The sequence below is a fragment of the Varroa jacobsoni genome, unplaced genomic scaffold (assembly GCF_002532875.2).
Source record: "Varroa jacobsoni isolate VJ856 unplaced genomic scaffold, vjacob_1.0 contig02769, whole genome shotgun sequence".
Taxonomy (NCBI): domain Eukaryota; kingdom Metazoa; phylum Arthropoda; class Arachnida; order Mesostigmata; family Varroidae; genus Varroa; species Varroa jacobsoni.
Window position 1 is genome coordinate 6,285 of NW_019214882.1, and position 23,781 is coordinate 30,065.

The window sequence follows — 23,781 nt, forward strand, 5'->3', positions numbered from 1 at the left end:
GTTTCATATTGACCTTCAAATTCGTACGTAGCAATAACATTGAATAACAACATATAACTATATCTTGTCCTGATTCGAACGGTCGTATCGAACCTCGAATCGTATAGTAGAAAAGAAACATTGGATAGATCCGACTTGCACCCAAACTGTCGGAGAGGAACTAAGCAGGAAAATGACAACGATTACTCCGAGATGCGAGATACTGGAAATGCCACAGCTGAGCTGCTTTTGAGCATTGATACATGTTCCTAACATCGTCCCTCAATAATAAACGTAATGAATGTCTATGGGCATCTACATGATGAATAAGCTAGGACGAAGGCAGTTCCCATGTGTGCCAGCCCTTCATTGGAAGCGTTTCACGAACAATGATGTAAAATTTACCCAACCTCTCTTTCCCTTCCCCCAAAAAAACCCTACTCCATATGCTTCTCGAAAGTATTGTGAAACGAAAATTGATATTGTATTTGTCTATGTCTATTTGCATTAATGGGCTGGATAGTGTCGCTGATGTCGGAGCTAATTGGAGTTGCGAGTGCGGAGTGCTTCATCGGGAAGGCAATCCAGGACACCGAGCTCTGCAGCAACACGTTCCAGGGGATGTTCGAGAAGAAAGATGACTCCGGCAAAGAGCGCAAGTTCAATGCAACCAACCCCGCAGATCTTCGCGAAGCGTGCTGGTAAGTCACCCCTCGATAAACAGATACGATAAAACTAAGAACTTTCATATTCAATACCAAGCCGGAAATGCTTTTCAGTCATTTTTTTTTAAGTTTGAAATACGCAAAAAAAATTAGCTAGACTTGGTTTTATCATTTCAATTACTCGGGTACAAGCACTTCGTGTTAAAGGTAGAACAAGGCAGGCGCACAAATGTTGTTAATTTACACTGAAATTTGGTGCAATTTATGAAATGTTAAAGATATTCTGTCGTTGAGTAAAACAGATTACAAACTTTGCTTTGTTGTTGCCCAGACGAATGCCAAGAACAACGCTGTTCATGGAAAGCATAGATTCGCCCCTGTGTCTCCCTATCGACCTTAGAAAAGTAGCCCGCTAGTTTTGTGATCCACTTATCAAGTTGAACAACATGAAGTTTGTAATGCATAAATTAAACGTAGGAAAACAACATAGTATTAGTGAGTGGGCAAGTATTGCGTTTTATCTTTTAAGCAGCAAAAAAAAAAATCCCTTTTACTATTATCATTACCAACGGTCGCCTGGGGTATGCGCTTCGGTGCTGCTAGGGAATCCTGAGAACAGTCCATCATAGGTTCACGTGATGCCTCAAGAAACCTACGCCGCCTACATGTGCGTCCGATGAAACTATAGTTCGTCCACTTTTAGATGGCGTCATGTCCAGCGAAGGAAGTGGCATTAGCAACTCATGTCTGATGCCCCCAGGGACACTTCAACCGAACGAGCCACGTTTTCTTCGGTGTGAGTCTTTTATCTCCGCCTTACTCCATTTTACTCGACGCATGCGTATCTTGGCATCCTGGAATCATGTGAGCCGCCACAGCAGCTTAAGGATAGAAAGTAATGATTGGATGAGACATTTGGGAACTACTTCTGTAAATTAACGAATTCAGACACATGTTCATGGCTCCTTGAGGGCCATGCTCGTCGGCCTTTCACACTCAGGCCAGTTCTTTTTATATACCTGTTATGCTTGGCACACGTGACTTCAGAAGCCAGAGGTAGCCGTGATGGTGAGGCCACGGTCTTCGATGCCTCCGCTGCGAGTAAAAGAAGTCAATAGAAGAAGTTGAGTGACAACAGACAGAATACGAATCAGTTCACCCTCGTAGAAAAAACAGTGTCTTTTAGAAGGTGATCATTTTAGGTATAGTCCGTTAGTGCAATGGAATGATGTTTCCCAGATAGGCGAGCTCAACGGTAGACGACAAAGGATTTCCACAAGAGAACCCGCTAGGATGGGTAATCCACTGCTCGCACGGTAGACTGCATGGTAAACCACTTTTGGCTTCCACAAAGAGAAATAAGCGCAAATAGCAGTTGAGTAGAAATGACGGCAGCGGAGAGAACTGTCCTCCAATAGACAAGCACTAAAGATGGTGGTGGTGGATCTTCCCAGAGAGTAAGAACTCTAAAGCAATAATCGTATAGCATAGACGTGGTTTGCATTACCAGCAAAGTCGAAGAATACATATACGCAACCATATAGACAGAAGCCCAACGTGGAAACTGTTTTTTTAGTCCCTTTTAGCTACTGAACCCTTTACTTAAAATATTGTTTCGCTTACTCGCATCTCACAGTCCCGTTCGTCGTTATCGCGGCATTCAGTCCCCTTTCGGCTTCGGGGTTCCAGCATCTTCCTCGATTGCCGATTAACTCTTGATGCTCCATATAGTTCCCTTCAACGTGTTGGAACTTGGTTAGAGTTGACCTCGAATCGCACCCTTTCATCTTTAGCAGAAAAGCTTTACAACAAATAACGTTGATTACTTCATAAGTTCAACCAAAGGCATGAGCGACAGTGGAGAAGCGACCCGGCCAACCCAGCCGTTAGTTGGTAACCCAGTGGTTGTGCCCTCTACATGGGTGGTCACTTCATCTATCAGCCATTTTATCTTCACCTGAGCTCTATTTCAACGGCCAGACGCGAATGTCAAGCAGGCCTGTTACGCTCTCACCCTTCAGGAGCAAGCCGCATGTAGCCTTGTCAACCCTGCCTCCGCTAAACGATCAATCCAGCAGTTGCCAACTAGGACCCGCACGATTGACACGGGCAAGCAATGAAGTCAATGCCGTCAACGAATGGCGGAGAGTACAGTCGCGCCCCTAACAGCAATCATCATGCTTGAAATAAATTCTAAACACCGTAGTGATCCCAGGTGCCTCAGGTTCTGCAAATAGAAGAGTAGTGACACGGTACGCTGCCGCGTTCAAGCGCCATAGGCCAGGAGCCCGAAGGTCTCTACCCAATAAGACCGCAACGACGGAACCCAACAACATTTGGGGGACCGAAGACATGGCCACTGGGTCGGTTGCAGTAACTTCTGTACAAGATTCCAATATAAAAGCGTAGCCTATGAAGTGTGTAAAAGGAAATTAAGGACCCACGCGGTTGAAGGTTACTAGCAGTTCGACAGAATAGTTTCGGACGGTGGGCACAAGGACATAGGGCATTAGGTAGGTCAAGGGTGTGCGTAAATGAGACCGTCGCTTACTAGTTTGACATCTGCAAATCAGCGCCCTGAGCAACAGCCAAAGAAGCTTAATTCTCTGTCTCTCTCTTTGGTAGCACTGTGTTCTCTCTTTCGCCCTTGAGGTTACCCAGTTGCTCCTGGGAGGGCAATTCTTTCAGGATCGACAATTTACCTAACCTCGTCCATATGACCAGTACTGAATTAGCCACTATATATAAAGCATGAAACGCCAGAAAACCATTTGAAAGGAGAACTGACTGAATTGAGAGTATCATGAAGAAAAGAAATAGATATAAAATCCTGTTGTATCACGAAAATGCAAATCCTGGATGAAAGGAGGAACGCCGATTAACTCATCTTGCAGATCTTTATGACACTTTTTTGCCACTTTTTTGCCGCTTTTTTTATTTGCAAACCCCATTTTCCGCAAAAAATCGATAGTCAAATGGGAAAGGGAATAATGGGTAACCTTGTCTTGCCTCAAGACCTCTGAAATTTTATTGAATATATGAGCGCATGTGTAATAGAAGACTCATGAAACCTTTTTAGAAGAAATAAGGACCTTTTCGTATCAGCTTAGCAGCCAACAACAGCAACGCAAGGACGAGCCTACTGAGTGTAAAGCCACCTCAGTATGAAGTTGACTGGACGAAAACCATAGTCCTACGCCAAGACTCAGCAACGTTTAGTTTACAGAATGGCGGTGTAGGCGACGGGAGTGGAAGCTGATTTTTCTCCTGTGGTGGCTCTTGGATTCGCGGTCATAACTTTGCAGGCAAGCAGCGCGTTAAGTGCTCGCAATAAACACGCGGTTTGACGAAGAAGAGAAGATTAGACAATGTATTGTTAGCCCAGCACTTCAGAGGCCCCCAGAGGAACCGGAGATGGGGCACTGATGGACAGAGGTTCCCCATCAATGCCCTATGCGTAGTACAACGTCGCCGACTACTTCGACTACCACCGGTTTTGGCCGCTAGATCATGTCTTGTTTGGGCTTGAGGAAGGCACCGGAAACGCGTCAAGCGGTGACAGCGTAGATAGTTAAACCATTAGCTATATGTTGACGCTCGCCCTATGGAGCACAGAATCATGAATGAACGCTTGCGTAAGGGCGCAAAACTAGCGCGCTAAATATAATAAAAACAACTATCGTGTGATGGGACTATGTGGCCAAGTATGACTGCCCGTAGCGGTGGCCCATGGCGGTAGGCCACTTTCAGTGCATTTGTTTTCTGTGTATTAACTCACCTTTAAACATATAGCTATTAAAGTGTGACTCGAGCGTGTCCGACCTCTAAACGACCTGCACGATTCGCTGTTACAAACACATCGCTAAGAATGGCGGCGGAAGGCCATATAGATGTCCAGTTATCAATGTAGTGGTTTGGCCAGCACGCCTTTGCAGAATAGTTTCTATTCACGGATGTTCTATAGCATCTGTATAGTAAAATACTAATCTGATAGAATAATTTCTATACTCAACGTCAACTTATTTCTCGGCACGAGCAAAACGAAATAATGTTTCCCTGCTTTCAACGTCAAAAATCTAAAGGTCTACATTATATACACAATATAGTATTTCCTCGAGTAAAGGGGAAGAAAGTAACACGATACAGTTAAGGTGGTCTTGACATACGATTACATTGTTGGTGGCCGAATGGTTGGTGGCTCAGATGGCCGAATTGAAAAGTCGGCCACCATCTTGTTTTTTTTCCAATTGTGTGAAACCTACTAGGTTTACCGAGTATCGACACTGCGCCGATGTTCTGCTGCGTTTCATCTATCCTGTACACATATAAAATAAATATGATATTTTATGTACTCAATTAGCGCTTTTATTCATACTGCTATAGATATACGCCAAAGTATGAATACGCTCTACTATATTCCTAGAGACCAAGACCTTATAGGTTCTTTTAGTGAGATAAATATTGTCGACTCTTAAAGCCTGACCGGGCCTTTTAATTTTCCTTCGCTCCATTAGAAAACGTAGCACATAGGAAGTCCACTTTGGTCTTACTCTACGATGGTTAACATCGCTCGCCTACAAAAAAAATCAGTCTACTGTCGCAGGCATTATCAGTTTCTGGTGTCTGGAGGAGCAGCAATAGGTTGCAGAGATCATCGATGTTGATCTACTTGAATTTTCTATGTGAACGTTAGCTCACTATATGCAATGTCAGCTCTGACCCTCATCAAAGGCATATTGATATCGAACGCCTGGACAGATTATAACGCGACAGGAAAAAAAATATTCAAGTACCATAACAATGGAATAAGCTAAATCTATACTTAACGGTATGACCGCTTTAAAACGAAACAGGAGAACCCTGCAATTGTAGGCTATTGATATCTTATTAACACGAATAGTGTCTAGAACATAGGAACAACTAGGGAATCGCTCAGTAATCGAGATGATCGGTATCTTCGATAGGGTGTATGATGATTTCCTCCGACCACAGCTTATGCCTGTTCTAATACGTCGAGGTAGTCCTCACTGAATCATTAAAGGTTCCTTAGACCATATGAATATGATCCAATAATGATGACACATTTGGAACATCTCGAAGCGGCTTCAAGTTAATGTGCAAACCTTGTTACTTACACTAGGCTTCACCCTTTACGGTACGACAAGGTTTTGACCAGCGTCTCCTAGTGGCAATACTCTCGGACGTTGCCCTTGAGCTGTTTTTAGTTTGTAGTATCCAGTTTACTATCTATTGGTGTTAACTGAGTACTTCAGTTTTCCGATACTTAGCACTTTCTCATTGAGAACTGTGAAACAGTCCAGTGTATGAGTCACATTGTCTGCTGTTTAAATGATTGTGATTCGTTCCGCATTTCCCTAATCGACTTGACGACATTAAACCTTCGATAGATCGTTCCGAACGAAAGAACACTAACACTAAAAATGTACGTATAAACTGTGCTTGACCCCTTATCTGGGTCGGGATGAACTTAATTACATAGACGAAAGAAGTGGAATGTTCCTAGAGTAGCTGGGTAAATGAATTCCTATAGAGAAATATGTAAGACAGACCTACTTTTGCCAACCTGGGTCGTTCAGTTGGCCCGGTAGACATGAATTTACGAGTCGATTATTCAAAATCGAAACGCTGCAGATTTGACGTGGTAAATGTGTTTGGCAGCGACTTCGATAGCATCCCAAAAGGGATCTGTTTGATTGCTACAGCTCAAATACGGCTCGGCCATGAGCATCACGTCTTATGATGATAAATATATAATGTGTATTGTCCAATAGAACGATTTATGTTTGTGTATATTTTAATGGGTCATGAACGACGTCAAAAGCGATAAGCGCACTAAACCACAATATTGAAACTTATTTGCCACCTTTTGATGTCGATTGGGGTATGATGAATGGGCAAACACAAATCGGTAGGACGATTTTTCATTATTCCAGTGTTTGCACTTTCAGACATACTTCTTCATTACATGAAACAAATCCAGCTCTTTGCGATCCAGATACCGTACGTTTAGTTGTATTTTGTATGACACAGTTTTGCTAGATCCCGCCCGAGCTTACGTTTATATACACATTCCGGTTGTGTACATATACATTGAATCCGTTGTTCCAATGGGTATCTGTGTTCCATTAAGGTGGAAATGTGTGCGATGACGTTTCCCAAAGGCCCGAGGTCTTATGCTCCAAAGCCCTGATCTCACTGAGGATGAAACTGCGGGAATTGCTCAAGTCGAAGGTAACAGCAGGCGAGCCTGCCGAAGGACCCTTCAAAGGACTTACGGCCTCATGCCGCTTCGTCTTATTAATGAAGATTTGTCTTGAAAGAAGAAGCGATCTTTCGCCGCTCGATGTCATCGTGGGCCACCATGAAGAGCATGGGACAAGAGTAAAAAGGTGGAAAACACACCTCTTAACATTCATGTTTTTTTCTTTTTAAATATTAATTACAACCGCCGGGAACGTCAGATGGGGAAAAAATATGAGGGATTCGATAGAAAATCGAAAGTTCTAATCATTCTATGAAACATAGATTAATGATCTGCAATATCTGTATCTCGTATATCTTTTAATTGGCTACATATGACAATGGTGCATAACATTTGAGAATTTTCGGCTCGATGCGCTCTGGACTTGTATCTTCGTACTACTACTTCAAAGCATGCATACGCATAAACCCTTGGGGTGTCCACGTAAATAACATTCATGGGGTGCAAAACCTATCTACGACGATTTTCTCACATTGTGTTTACCATGCAACCGAAGACAAATAGTTTCCACCTCTTTTTATGAATCAATAGCCGGTTATTCACGCGTCGTCACTGACAATTGCCATCACATGCTGGAAGCCCCCTTTACATGTGCAGCATATAAACCTATATAAATCTATGTTTAGTTACGCCAAAATTCTGTAGCAAGCATGTAACAAATTTACGCATGTAAATTGCCAGATATCGAGCAATCGTAGCGACACGAAGATTCGCTTCAAGGGCTATAAGTATTAGAAAAAGGTGACTTGACCACTAAAGAGAAGTGATTAACTGCAAAAGTGTGTAATTTGTCGGCCTTTTGTACCCATCATAGAGCTGGCCATAATTTGAAATGACAAAAAAAAAACAAACTGGTATTTCATGAAACGATTCAATGCATAGGACAGGAGTATAAAATAAAAATACGCGAAGATTTCCTGTATCAGGAACAGCATTAGAACGTAGAGAAAGAAAATTCAAATTTAAGTGCCACGTTTGTCCATTAGCCTTGGACCTGATACACAATCTTATATCAGACTATAGAACGTGCACATATACACTTTATATATACTGCATATACGTGGGACTGAATGGGGACATTTAGGCGGTTTTTCAATGGCGGCAGGAAGTTTGATTCTGTTGAAGCACGATTATGTTGAAGCTTTAAGGTGAACCTCGCTCGATTGCTGGTGGCAAAGTTCATTCATTCGTCAGTTTACGAAGCACGGCAGACCACCCCTGCTGCCAGAGTGCCAAGCAGGCAGCTACTCCTCGCAGACCCCCTCGAAGCCTAGCAGTAGTGGCGGACGGCACACACAGGCAGCAGTCGTCTTGCGCTCGGCTATGCCATCTGTGGATCCATCATCGTTCCAACCTTCCAGCCACCAACAGTCCTCACTCTTCCTCACTTAGTCGCTCATTCTCCTGTTCCTCCCCTCGCATTTCCTCTGCGAACGCCCTGGGGGTCCTCTCAAAGAGGCAGATAAGGGAAAGCGGCTCCGAGGTTATACTGGCACTAGTAGCCTGTGCGGAAGCAGTGGTGGGGTCGAAACTGAAAACACTCGTGTATGCGAGTGAAATAGGAGACGTAGGAGGACAACGAAAGGACGTACGGGGTCCACGAAACGAGGGGTGCTGGGAGTGGGGGGTGGGGGGCAAACGACTGTGCAGCGGGCCGACAGCACTTGGAGTTTGATCTTGGCGACCGACGACGGCGCAATGCACCAAGATGGAATGGGGAAAAATTCTTCTCTAGCCTCTACCTCCGTTTGCTGTGTAAGGTTATGGTGCACTGATGACGCTAGCAGCTAAGGCGCCTACCGCAGTAGCAGCAGCAACGGTCATGGTGGTCGTGGGCGGCACCAGCAGCGCCGACACGATGACTTCGCTTTGCCGGCTCACACGACGGCTGCGACGACGATCCAAGAAAAGGAAGGCCTATGTACGGCTGGGAGGCAGCGACTGCAGCTGCATAGATGATGACGGGTTTGAAGTGACTTTACTACGTTCTTACATACGTATGTGCGCGCTAGATGGGACGTGGAAATGACCAAGCTTCAGTAAGAAGAGGTTGTCTGCATGGACTAGACGCCAGTGGCACTGTTGGTTCTGCTGGCTCGCAGAGTGCCGCAATCGCTCCTTGTACGCCGCTCTCCCCTGCGTCGTCGCCTCCTCGTCTTCCCCCTCGTGTCCGACGACTACAGCAAGCCCCTCATCTCTTACTGCTATTTCGTTCGCCCCTCTCGTTTCATTTTCATGCTTTTCTTATTCTGAATCGGGGTCTTCGCCTTTGCTCCTCGTAGGACTCGCGTTTGTTTTTTGTGTCTGGTTTTCACCTATGCCGGCTTAGTGCATTGTGAAACGTGCCGTAGAACCTTACCGAGTACTTGTTTGCCTACTTCCTTGCACACTGAACCATAGCAAAGCGCGTTGACCTATACTACTATCTATACTCATATAACCAGGATGGCTGGCTGGTTGGTTTGACCGGTAAGCGACGCATGCCAGTAACAGCAGCAAGTACGATGATGTTTCCTGGTGCTCGCTATCTGCTCCGAAATGATTCTTCCACAAAGAAACGCCATCGAACCGAAGCGGTAACCCAATCGATGCACTGAGCCAAAGTCTAATTCCTCTGGTTTACACCGTTGTCATCGACCTATTCAAACCAGGCCAAAAGTATAAAAAGTTGTAAAGTATTTAAAAGGGAAAGTGGAACATGCTGCCTCGAGCCTTCTGCGATTACTCTGGCTCCAAACTCGATATTATTTTGATGTGGAGTATTTAAGGCTAAAAAACAGATGAGAGATTACCACATAGTTTAAGAATGGGGCGTCATACTGAAGTACTCAGGTGTAGCTATCTGGCGCTCAGCAGAATGAATGACACGACAAAACGTCGTAGAAACGAGCTATCCATGCTTCTCCAGAGGCAAAAGCATGGTTAACCTTCGCTCGCTTGCCTACTAGCTACCTAACCGTTTGCTTATAATCATACAAGCATGAGAAAGGGCGAAAAGAAGAGGAAGAACAGCTCTCCGTTAGGACGATGAGCGACCCCATTTCTGCTATTGCATCCTAGCTATAGAGTTTTAACCATTAATGAATGTCCGCTTTACGACGACACGTATTACATGGACCTGGGATCGTGGCTTCCATTTCCAATTCAGATGCTGTGTCTCTTCTATTGTGGTTGGCTGACCGATCTACTTTCGTTCTTCATTGTCAACAACTATCTGAAGCAATGTCGAACAGAAGCGATGGATGAAACACCCCAAATATTTATTTCACTTTATATTAAGCTGTCCCAAGAAATCATACAAGTAAAAATTACTATGCATGATGCACTTTTCCACGACAAACACGTCCTATCGCGTTAAAAATCCTCGTCCAACAATGCGCTTCTCCTACCTCCAATCGAGGTGGGGTACGTCTTCTAGTATACCTTCCACGATGCCTCATAATCTAACCTAGAATCTTTTTTCTTGGTTGCTGCTTTAAAAACCTACGACTTGCTTTTCCGGCATTCTGAAGCGTCCCTATATGTATACTGGAAAAAAAAATCCGCATTAGCTGTGATTCTGCTGCTGTGGTGCATTTATTAGTAAGCATTCGAAAGATTCAGACAAATTTTTCTCTCAAAGATTCGTTCAGTTCGATTGGATAATGGTTCCATCTCTTTTTCCTCTGCCTTTTTTAATACCTTACTGCAAAAGTAGCCTGTGTAAATACGACATTCTATTCAAAATAGCTAAATCTCACAGAGAAGTTGGCCACCTCGTCTGAAAAGTCCTAGGTGTACTATACCAGTGCATTTTTTTGCATATAATAAAACGAAGATAGCCAAAAGGTCATTATTTGCTGTGGTCGTTAATAGGTGGGCATCGTATGCGTCATGCACCGGTATTCCAAGGAAACATAATGTAAGTTTGGCTCCGTGTGTGATGTCATGCCTGGTAGGACATTTTACAAGCTCCCTTCTTCTTTCTATCAAGGTGCAGCCTTTCTCTGTTTGGCATATAGGGTCCATGTGTTTTGTTGTAACGCTTGATTCTGGGACGCTTCTTTGTCGTAGCTGTTGAGCAAGTGGCTATCGTTTGCATGAAAAGAAAGCGAAAAGAAAGGCTCGCAGTGGTAGCTGGTTTGTCAAACTGTTTCGATGCCACTTTCCATGTCAATGCATCGCAGGTTTTGGCGCTTGCTTTGCTCCGCTACCGACGCCCTGAGGGCGGGCGCTGCGGCATCCCTCGTACCTTTACACGAAAGGTGATGCATCCCATCGCCTCATCTAGGCTCAGTGCATCTGTGGTTGATCTATCGTTCCTTACCACTACAAACGGTCAAAGCTCTAGCAACAATTCGGCCCTCATATACTGGTGTTGAAGCCATCTGCCTTGTCGCAGCTGCATAGGTACACTTTACTCCTTAAATAAGTACCAACCGAAAGCCTAAACTTCCTGAAAAATTGTATAACAACAGGCGATCTGGAGCATTCACGGAATATCATCGATATATTTATATGTTACGGATGTCCTGGACAGAACAATTGTTTGAAAGTTGATGCTCCTTGAGTAGTCCTCTTTTGAGTCATCGTCATGAGTTAAATAAAGGAATACACTCATTTTAGATGTACGAATATCATATAAAGGCTTCTAGTTTGTAGTAGACAATAGCCTAGTAAAGGGGCGACACGACAACCGAAATAGACTTCGTATAAAGGGCTTGTCTTAGCGAATTAATCATCGTATGGAAATGAGCGTTACGTTCCATCTAGTTTCTATTATCAGCATTACGACAGCGGCGCCTAGCATTACCATACCCCTTACCAATATTATTAATATTGACTGCAGCCTCTAATCTAACAAACCTCATGAATTATTTTTAGGTCAGAAGATCATAAAATAAGATTAGATCGGATCTGAGCTTTATTTCGCCTCGACGGGACACAGGATCTAGCTTAATGGTGTAATCATTGTGAGATTTTTAGATGTATAATAGTAAGCTTTGTTTCTACTATTGAATGCTAAAAGGTATCCAATGCAGATCATTAACAACCTTCACTTTAAGTAATGCACCAACAAATATCTTAAATTGGTCTTCTTTTTTTTTTTTTTCTCAAAACAATATTAGGTAATGGATATTCAGCACTGGACGTCCACGTCTAAAGTAAAATCGAGCAATTTCCCACTGAGACGATGGATAAGTTTACCGCATACCGATATATGCACCAGAACAAAGAATCACTAAACTAAAATCTACAACTTAAGTTCTGATTGAAAACAAACGCAGAGAATAACATTCGCCTACTAGAACGTATTGGGTCGCCGCAGATGCAGAGAATTGATTATACAGGTTATTTCCAAGGCTACTTACCTCCCATGGGTTTTAAGTTGAACTTTGCCTGCTGTATAATAAACTTTTTATAGCCAGTTAGGGAGCTAGTCAAAGTTAATTACTTTAGCTAGATGCAAATACGAGATGCATTATATACGTTTGTGTATAATGATACATATGCGCACTTTACTTAGTGAGGAAATATCGATATCGGATCGACACCTTAACCACATAAATGGACTTGAACCAAAGCCTTAAGTGGCTTGCTTTGTCTCGTGCGATGGTTTTCCTTTGTTCTATTCTATCTAGAGATTGGGGCACGCCTCGTTTTCTGTCAAAGAAGATGCCTTCTTGTAACTCTGCGTAAGCAGCCGACCCACTACCAATACCGTTACAGCTACTACTACGAGGTAGGAGAATGGATAAAAGCATTGTGATTTATTGCGCCGATGTTTTGTGCCGTCTGCCAGTTCACAGAAAAAGGTCACGGTTTAGCTTTTGTGCCCATCCTCGGAGATAGCCTTTTGCGGTCCGTTATCTTTTTGCACTTTCCCACACCCGAATCGCCGGTCACCCTACAACGATGGTCTGTTTACTTCGACCACTTCGATGATATTCAGCCTAAAGAGAAGCAGCCGTAACATTTACGCCCGTTGTATTGTACAAGGACGCTGCCAACTGAGGATTCCTACTAAGGATTTCTTAGTCGAGATGTAGCGGAGATCTGCCGACGGCCGAATGAAGCAACTGCAGGTTAAACGGTGATTAGCTGTTTGGCGTCATTACCTGCCTGTCTCTCTGTGTGTGACTAGGAGTCTTCAACTAAAAAAAGCTAGTTCAACAGACATTATCTCGGTTAGCTGCCAGAATGCCCGGTTGCTGCTATAACTTCCTTCTGTTTCTCGCACTTCTGCCCAATGCTGACATCTTAGTGAGCGGAAAAACTTTCACCTGTCTTTATGCTTCTTCTAAGAGATTTACCATTCTGCCAGTGGTTGATCGTGACGAAGCCGATCTTATACGCTCGTGATTATAGCAAATTCTTAAGGGATTTACGCTTGATGACAATCCAGACAGCTTAACGTGAATACCAGTACAAAACTCTCGACACGGCATTGACCTTACAATTATTGCATTCCGGCTGTACATGCCTACGTCCTATCCATACTTCCTTCTGCTCGTCTAATTATCATATTACATAACAGTTTTTTTTTTTTTTAATGTCAGTACGTATATTCTTGACGCAAGCCTTCTTTTCTATCTTATTCTGAATTTTCGCTTTTTCGAATGGAGGGGAAGCGGTCCGCAGCTGCTAGACAGACAGGGTGGATAGATGTATGTATGTGTATCCGTCTGAGTTCAATATTCGTTTCCGACCCTTTCGTTTCGTTCCGAGCCCGGAGTGACCACTGAGTGGGAGCTCAGCGCTCCTTTTTTCCGTCTCATCTTCTGCCGTCGGCAGCCATCTCGCCTCTGCAGCTGCGTACCGGTGTGTGTCTAATATTGAACAATTTTCGCATAAAGGCCCCATTTTTCACACCTATCCCTCACAGGCTGCTCCGTAGGCACACAAGGTTGCCTGTGGGTTTTTCCTAGACCGTTTGCCAGCTAACCGGCCCTGAGACGAGTCCTGAAACCATAAGCAACCAGCATCCAACCAGTCTACCAACAACGGCAGCACTAACCCTTTGCTAGTCATCCCGCTTTCTTTTTCTCTCCTTCGGCCCGCCGCCTGCTGCCCAACGTACCACAATAAGGACCAAGGCCGCTGCCTCCCGCGGGGTCCTGACTTCAAGCCTGCTAGCCAATAGCAGTAACAGCGGCCAAACATCCTCATCGGCGTCGGATGCTGAGTGGTTGGATGGCACGAGAAACCAACGCAGGCTCAAAAATTGCCTGGGATACAGTCCGTGTTTGGCTGTACCTTGAACCCGTTGGTGCCTCCAGTATCAGCTGCCTGCCGCCAAGTGAACTTGGTGTTCTTGCATGGTGAACCTGGGCGCCATCATGCGTGAGAAGGGTAGATGGCTAGTTAGTTATGTTGCGGACAATGCTGAAATGGTTTGTTTCGGCTAAGATTGGTGTTTTCCCGTTCAGGAAACAACCTCAAAAGAAGAAGAGAACTGAAGCAAGCAGGACACCTGCTCACAATGGCCAGCAGCGCAAATCTTTGCCCAAACATGAATGATTTGAAAATAAGAATAACCCCAAAAATCGAAGGACGAGCGTAACGATGGATAGGTTGCTGCCGCCAGTCAGACAGACAAAGGCGGACAATAGGGAAAAGAACCAATAGACGAATAACTGATATGAAGGCCTACTCGCATACGTAGTAAAGGCGACGCCACCTGCAAGACGACAGCTACATACGATATAGATCTGCCACTACTACTACTACTACTATAGTGGCAGGTGGAGTTGCAAAGCAATCGCTTTTCTTAATCCCCGGCACGCTTGGGGTCCGCTTGCCGATATCGCTTGAGCCTTAGGATATTATTACCATCGTAGCTTTCCCATCTCATCTAATTTCACTAAGCGTCTGTTCAGTAGACGACAATCGACTACTGGCGTCCGCATAGCCGCTTGTGGCTTCAACACTGATCCCAAAATCTGGTACGAGATCGGCCTCGGTAGTTGGTTGGCCCGAGTTCTTCATCGGCGCATCCCCTGTGACGTCTTCGTCCGCGTTCTTCTTTCTTGTCTTTCCTCACTCCGTTCATAGACTCGCCGCACATTGTGCGGGACAGGCTTTGCGCACTGTCGGCGTACTCGGTAAAAAGAAAAAGCACGCCTCCATAAATCCATGTGTTTTGTCTTCTTTCTGTCTCTACCATTACCCTTAAAACCAAGCCAAATGTGGGAGAAACGCCCGCGCACACACATAAACCGTCGCGGAGATACACCATAACGCGCACTAAAAGAGTACGCAGACCTTAGAGGAATCTCAGAGATCGACAGTATATTCATATGCATGCGACTTGTCAGGTACTGCGACAGTACGACTATCAGATAGACAGATGCGGTCTTCTCTATATGTGTAATTTTCCTAATGGTTGACAATTTGTATTTTATTGAACACATCATGTAGGTTTTCCTGGCTAATCCCATACCCAGCACTCAACATGCGACAATAGTAAGAATTCTATATTTTTAATAGTGCACCTCATATCTACATTAAATTTAACATGGCGCAGAAGTGTAGTGTTAGAATTATTACAATTTGTTAATAAAAATATAATAGCCCCAGCTAAAACGGGCTATTCTAGTAATGACGTTATCGTAATGGAGATAGACTAAACTAATACGGGCAAAATGTCTATCTCTATCTATATTTAAAATGGCTGAAATAAAATTAGTAGACCTTATAATTGATGAAACGTAGACAATTAATATCTGCTGACGCTGGAATTCATATGGAATTTGCCTATCCTGATGTACTGAAAAGAGCTAAGGAAGGCGCTTTTCATTGGAAGTAGAAGGCTAAGGCCTGATTCTTTTCTACAAGCTCCATGAACCGCAATAATAGACAACATACGCGGCGGCAGTAAAAAACGGAAGCCAAGGTGGTTTGCTCTCCTGAGGGTGTCTAGACATAGTCCAATGATATTAGAGAATTGGAGTGAACGCCCTTTTAGGGTTAGTCAGGCTCATTTTAAAGAAGGAAACTGAAGAGTCCTGCGAGGCTGCACACACACACAGCAATCAAGTTACAAGCGGCACCGTTCCCAGCCTTAAAGGACAGATCTGGATAGGAGCAAGTTAGTAAAAGCTTAGGACTGACTTACAGATACAGCCACAGAATGCTTCTCGATAGGAACCTCGTGCTTCGCTTTCCTCTCGAGCGGCTATCGTAAATGTAATGGCGGTAACGATATCTAATTTTCCCCGAATTGTTATCAGTCTTGTCGATTCTTCCACGCTACTACCCAACGCTCTACGCCTAGCGTCTACGGCAAGCGATCTTTCCCCATTGCGTTTACGTTCGCCTAGTCAACGAGCGCTTTTTCTTCCTGTATATATCTCAATTCGATAACCCTGGCCCCTCCACCAATAACATAAATACAGCAGCAGCAGCGGCATCCTTTCCCTAAGCCCTCTGTCAACCCGAATAGTTATCTATTGTACCCACGCACAAGTGCCAACGGTTTCCTTGTTATATATATTTCGTTTTAATCAATAACCCGTGTATGAACAACGCTCTAATTATTTTATGTTTGACCTATTTATATGTCTTGGATTCACATCTATAATCATTGAATATGCTGGGATAATGACCCCGCTCTGACTAACAGATTAATATACGTTGTAGTTTTATTATCTCTTTGAACTGTACGTACTAGCGACACTCACCTCTCATTATTAGACTTGTTCCATAATTTTTGAACAAATCTCTTTTTTATTTAGATTTTTATATTAAAACACTGTCATGTTATGTCTCGATCAGATCTGTGTCTGAATTCGGTTTCCATATTGACCTCTCAGGGTTTTTTGCAGAACATTCAGGCTTTGCCCCTTCTTGAATGCAGCAATTCCATTGCCGAAATTGAAAGAAAACATTGTTATATATTTTTCAGCGAAATGTTTCAAAGTAAAACGTTGAACGCTTGTCGGCTGTATGAATTCCAAAACATTTCCTGTTATAGGCCCAAAGATCGGACGTTTTTCAGCTTAAACTAAGTAATGAAAATCAAATATGATTATCTCCAAATAGGGAAAAAGTGGCTACAAACACGTACAAAATTTTCTGTCTTGACATGTTCAGTGTCCCTCGTTTTGTGTTTGCTTTGTTATTAAGCGAAATAGAAGTGCATTGGTAAAAATACATCATTAGCGCTGTGTACTTTTTATGAAATAAGGCGTACTATACTTCAGATCTCGATATGTTTGAAGTACACGAAGGTTCACCCACACAGGTTTTCTGACACATGTAGATTCTGTTATGGATTAGAACGCAGAAGTACAACGGTTCGCTCATAGATGAATAATGGTTTTATTGAAAAAGCTTCATGGAAATAAGGAACTGTTTTCTCTGACTTAGCCGCGTATTATAATAGGAGACCATTTTAAGACTATATTTCTGTTAATTGTTCGTGCGTCGCAAATTTATCGCCGTTGCCTTATCTCGTCTTTATTTTATTTAGAACTACTTCATGTTCATATACTTCCAGCCTAACCATTCTACCCTTTAGGCACCCGACTATACCAGCAAAGACTGTTCCGATCTTTTCCCGTTTCCTACGTCGCTTTTCCTTAGTCTTATGCGCTTTACTTTTTCTTCTTCTTGTCTTTTTACCCATTGCCCTTCGCTCCCTGCCTTGGCCCTCGTTTTTTATAACGGTGGAGATGATTTCACCACGGACCGGAAATGGTCGTTTGAAATGTTACTTCGCATACGCCCACAGGACGACCCTAACCACCTCACGAACTGCGTAATACAACAGCACACGACAACGGTGACGATTTTTCGCTGGTGATGGCGCCAGTGCTAAGAAAGATACGGGTCAAAGCGAAGTAAAGGAACGAGCTAACCACGAAAAAAATATTTCCTACGAAAATGTACACGTAACGAATCTACACATATCGGGCCTATATTGCGCGCAGTCAATTCATCAGCGTACCAAAAACTTAATAAAAATGCACTCATAGAGCGATGAAGCATATCAATGGCGTAGAGACAATTATTTTCCAGTGTCTGGAAAAATTTACGATGAGAAAGGTTTCAAGGACTATTTAAAGCGGCTAATGTACTTTCGTATTTGTACATTTTTACCTAGGTAGGGCACGAAATCTGCTTGTGCCATCTGAGATATTGCCGGCTAGATGGACCTTCGAAGACTTTGAATCGATTCGATTGTGATCCATCAATTGTGACCCATTCACACAAATGTAAATTTCGGTACTGGTTGAAAAAAATCACAACGCAAGTGACACGAGCTGTACTAGATAAGCTGAAATGAACATTCGCAAGGAGACGCGATTTGTTTGCTAAAATACGTCCTTGCGTAAACCGGCGTTACACGCTTGATCCCCTGCTCCTTCAGTCCTGCCTATCTGGGGTTAACTCGTAAATTCTGCTGTTACTTCTCACCTGTGAGCCGCCAGACCCATGTTGCCTGCTTGACGGCCTGCTACTGCTATTGGGGCGCGTTGCAAAAAGGCAATGAAGTGTCCTGCCTTTCGTGTTTTTTCTTGCTATAGTTTGTATTTCGACTATCTTTGCTTGTTGGTACATTCTCTTTACAAGCCTTGATGGATCGTGTCGGATGAGACGGAGGAATACTCTCTAAAGAGTACAGCTCATGCGGCCCCACTTTCCCCCGACTGGACTATAATGTAAGGAGTATCTCGGTGCTGAAATGCGCACCCTGTTCCAGCTAACAGCGTCAAGAAACCGACCCGTTACCCATGTTTCCCACCTTTCCCCTATTTGCCAAGTATCTCACAGCATGCCTTAGCTATACACAAACCATCTAAAGGTCTACGTTCAGAGCTGCTTGCCGCTACTACTGGCTGGGCGACCAAAAACTTACCCGAGCTCTAGTCAGTCGCTGCATCATGTTTGCAGCAGCAGTTTACCACTCTTGCATGGCCGTTGCCCGGAACCTTTCAGGACAAACGAGTAGGCCTTAGAGACAAGGATGCGCAATGTTCCATACGCCGTCCAGCAGCAACGATCCCGAAAAGCGTGAAATATGCCCCCGCTCCCCTGGCTTTGCCCTCATAGCATAGTTCCCCTTTTGGTCGGGCACACGCTCTCAGCAGCGGTAGGAGCGTAAGATACGCTAGCGTCCATCTCTAAAAATCCTTGCCAATGCGGCCTCCTTTCCACCTCGTTCAGCCTTTCCGCCTGTCGACATTGGCTAAGCTATGACCGACTGCCATATGCTTTCGTGAATATTCGTGCTGTTTTTTTCACCATCCTCATATGAAGCATTTTGTTGCTTGTAACACTTATGCTAAAACTTATTAAAACCAAAGTTAGTTTTTTTCTTGCTAATTAATTAACGTTTCGAGGTCACTGGCAAGCACAGTTGGCAAGTAGTCTTATTGGGAATGTGGCGTGAATTATCATATTGTGAAAAGAATTTTGTCCATGCACAGTATATGAGGGGTCCGATTTTACAACTATAATTAAGCCTTTGTTGGAAGCCTTCAACAAATGAATCATACCTCGTAAGTATAATACTATTATACTACAGTCTAAGAATTAATGCAATATCTTGGAAGCCTATGTAACAAGAAAGCCGCCAATCTAGGATCTCAAACGCGCCGTCGTGTTAGACAGCACTATTTAATATACGTTTACATGCTGGTATGCTCCCGTCCCAGTAGACAAAAGTTGCCCTTCTAGTAATTTCTAAAAGAAAGGGTGAGTTACTCGTACCGTCGTTGTGGCAAGGAATAGAGAACTAAAGCGTTAGCTCTTCATCTTGCTGATTAATAGACCGAACTTAGGAAGCGTACACGCCGTCCCAACGGAGCAACATGGGTTCTGGAAAAAACACTCCACAGAAACAGCGTGCAGATACGATGGCCTGATTCTGATGGCCGATGTCAAGAGAGCACTAGTTGCGCCGCACAATCCGCTATGTGCGGTATTCATTAATGTTATGCCAGCCTTCGGCTCAGCGTTCGAGTCGGACAAAATTATGTTCAAGCTATGCCCGATCTTTGCGCTGCGATTCTGCGGCAGAGCAAAGCACCCATCGTCAACAAAGTGGCCAAACTTCTGCCTTTTATGTATACGATTGACCCGGCTCAGAGGGATAATTTAAACCCTGTCTTATTCTCTACCTTGCTGACAGGCCTCCTTGATCAGATAACAAGGCGAAGAAATCAATCGAGGTCGCCTTGTATATGGACGATTTAGCGATCTTTGGGTCAAATACGTTCCAAGTACAGCAATGCGACAGTAGATAGGCGACTTAGCATAAGCCTGGCCTAAATTGAATTCAGAACGAAAGACAAAACCCGTTTACCTCGCCAGATCATCCCTTACCTGTGCAAACCGGTTTCCGTACCTGAAGCTTCGAACGACAGAACTTTCATTGCGCACGTTACCGAAAAACTTAGGAAGGCGATGTTGGCGATCAAATCACCTCATATGCGAAGAACAAAAAGTGGAAAGAGCTGTGTCGTTACTTGGTTTGCGATCCACCATAAACTCTGCAGGAAACTAGGTTCCTACATGCGAGACGATACATATAAAGAAGCCCCCGATGCGGGGTAAACTGTGATAGGTATCAAGCCGCCTATAGCTTTCCGGTACAGTATATACGATGTCTAGCAAATCTCTTCAATAATCTTTATAAACTCGACACGACTCGTATAATTCATATATACTCTCTCTAATATTGGGACATTGTGCTGTCGATCCGTATATATGAAGTTTTTGACTGCTGGCAGCACAGTTAATTAGATCAGATCTGATTGACGATATTATAGTATAGGCGTGTCCTGCCAGAGATTTTATTCGATTATACATATACATAGAGGGAGTGAACTACCCTCATCGAATAGCAGTGTTCATTAGAAATAATTTATTTAAGTTTTGCATTGAACCTCAGAGCTCACTGCCACACCATACTTGTATGGTTTTACAAAATAGAGCATCTATGCATATTGAATACAGATGAAGAGTTGGGATCTGTTACTTATCTATATGATTCCCAGTTTCCACAGATCTGTCAAACGAGTTATTTTTTGCTTTGCGTGAGGCGGCGATAGGAGTAGCGTTTTCTCTACCAAATGAATGCTCCGCTGACTGACTATATGTGATCGAGACAAGCAACGAACTGGCTTTAATTCTCGCCATTGTGGAGTCTCGGACGGTACTACTACTACTACTACTACTCGTGGAGCTGCCGTTTGTAATCTGGTCTCTACATATAGCGGCGGCAGCGGTAGCGTTGAACTCGGGCCGATCGCCAACCCGAAACTAGGAAACGGCGGCAGTAAGGCGCAAGGAAAAAGGAGAAAATAGGCAATGGATGCCACTGGCTAAGCACGTTGTCTTGGCTGAGATCAGTGCTACCGATCCCCTCCGAAGAGTTGCCGCCTCAGCCAAAATTAGAGGGGCTAAGTGAGGTCAATGCTGATGACGGAGGCGTACATGACGAGATCACTGGCTATTCATATTCAGCTGACACAGAGTGACTGCTCCAACAGCAGCCCGATCCTAACTAACATAATTGGACGACAATAGCTAAAACTGAGGGTGGAAGGTAAAGCATTGTCGTCACGATGTTGAGTTTCGCGTGAGTTTCATTATAAAACCGTTTCGAACTCCTCTTTGGTAAAGTGTTAATGACGATCTAGCCCAGTCGATCAGTGATTCAATATTGAATCTGCTTGATCGACGTTATATCACTTGGGTTGATTGCCAAGCTGCCAAGTACCATGATCCTGAAACAAACGACACGGCAAAGATTCTTATAAATTATGCCGGCCTACAATAATCCATTTAATGCTAGGCCTTCGTATCGCTACGACACGTATGGCAGAGTTTCGAAATCAGGACAGCAACTCCTAATTTAGAATAATCAATGTATTTAGAATGAACTGACAGAGGCGCAAGTCACTGGAGTAACTTAAACATAGTTAATTTCATTGTGTAGTATTATACCAACTCTGGCTAATGCAAGTTTAAAAAAAAAAGCTTCTCGATATCGGTTTCCATACTATCAAAAGCAGCTTTTCGCTCACCGTATGCTACCTGTCAATCATACTCACTATAGAGGTGCTATTGTGCCGAACGTGATGACTGTCGGCCAGACATTTCAATGAACTCAGTACAGGTATATAGGAACAGCGGCGGGAAGTTTCATGATAAGGCAAAGGAATCGTATCGGGCGTGCCTCATCTTGCTCTCGATCTGAGTTGAATTTTAACAAAAGGAAGCATGCCAATGTTATGTTCTGAAGTTGTGCGGAGATGATAAAATTAGCACCCGAGCTTGCCGGTAATAAATTCATGAATTCCGAGCATGAGATTTACTAGCAAATAGCAATTGGTTGTTACCTTGCTAGAATTGCAGCCGGCGATATAGGTTTCGCCTTTCAATTAATGACTGTATGTGGTATAAAAAAGGATTCGTCCGTTCACCTAATCCGATCGCACGTTCTATGAACTAATAAACAATGTTATCCAATTTTAAGTAAGTGTTTTAAGTTGTGTTAAAGCTAACAAAATACAGCTCTAACTATATTAACCTGGCAAATGAAGGGCAAGCTCCCTTATTCAGTCATATTAATTGTGTTGAGAATGGTTTGACGAGGTTCACAGCATCAGATACCTTCATTTCATTTACTCACTTTTCCTCGTAGTCGACAGAACAGTGCTCTACTGTCCTTCGGGGCAAGCGGTACAGAATCCGAATGTAGTTCGTTGTTGTCATGTATTTTTTGATTAAACAAAAGAGAAAGCCCTCTGAACGATGGTTCAGGGGCAACGGCTACGATCATATCCCACGCACGTTCTATTAAATCTTGATTCGCTATTCTTTTGGCGCGCTTAACTCCTCATGCTATTAGTCGTATCTTCGTTTCCGCTAGTCTTTCGATTTCCAAGTCGAGTTAGCCATGTTATCTTTTTGCAGACTCACGGAAACGTATTGCCTAAGGCGGCATGCGTTGACTGTGCTGCCAATGGCAACTAACCCTTAAGGCACTCTATAGTGCAATCATATAGTGACCTACAAGCACAAAGCAGCCTACCCCACATAGCTCATATACCGTACACACACACACATATATATATATATATATAACAGTAAACGTATTAACGGTAATAAAAGTCCCATTTGGCAGAGAAAAATATGGATGAATGTTCATTTGTATTGTGTATCCGTGCGGGTACTTATCGGCCTAAATGACAAATTGGGAATTACGACTTAATTGGGTCAGTAGAACGAAAAGTATGTGAAAGCAATGAAGAGACAGGTCGTTCATTTAAAAGAGATGCCAAATAGTTGAATATTCTTCATTCAATTCTACATCTGTTTTTTTTTTTTTACAACTTAGTAAACTTGAATCATTGACATTTAGTAAATTTGACTCGTTGACTTGTTACGACCAGAACGCTTTATTATATTATGAAATCTTCGAATGAAAACGAAAAACAATCTTTATGGAAAATCTGCCTATTATAGTTTTCTGGGAAAGTAAGAGAAGACGTACGCGGCCGTATCCAGAAGTTGCTGAGTAAGATGGGCCTTTAATAGTGATCTACTATGGTATAGCCTCGCGAGAACATTGTTGTTTATTACCAAAAAGTTCTGTATTGACAACAGATAATAAGCCTGAACGGACGCGATGATGCACAATAGCCGTTGACGCACCATTATCCATACAGTCAGTACGCGTTATCACCAATGGATAATCTTAAGCGACAGTAGATAAAACATCCAAGGCCTGATGAACAGCTGGGCTAACTACCTATGGCAGGATCTACAGGATAATCGAAACTCTGCCAGAAACCGCTAAACCTTTTACTATAGCCCAACTCGTTGCCCCGACGGGCTTGGATTCCCAGAGGTGGTAAA

The 23,781-nt window shown here is 43.5% G+C and overlaps 1 protein-coding gene across 1 annotated transcript in view; it reads left to right on the plus strand.

Moving 5' to 3' along the window:
* Positions 1–502: 502 nt before the first annotated feature.
* LOC111272622 (uncharacterized) overlaps positions 503–23,781 on the plus strand; it is a gene marked incomplete at its 5' end in the record, with an annotated part of 37,159 nt that continues 13,880 nt past the window's right edge. The window contains 1 exon segment of the mRNA XM_022854188.2: positions 503–680. Coding sequence (XP_022709923.1) covers positions 503–680 — 178 coding nt within the window.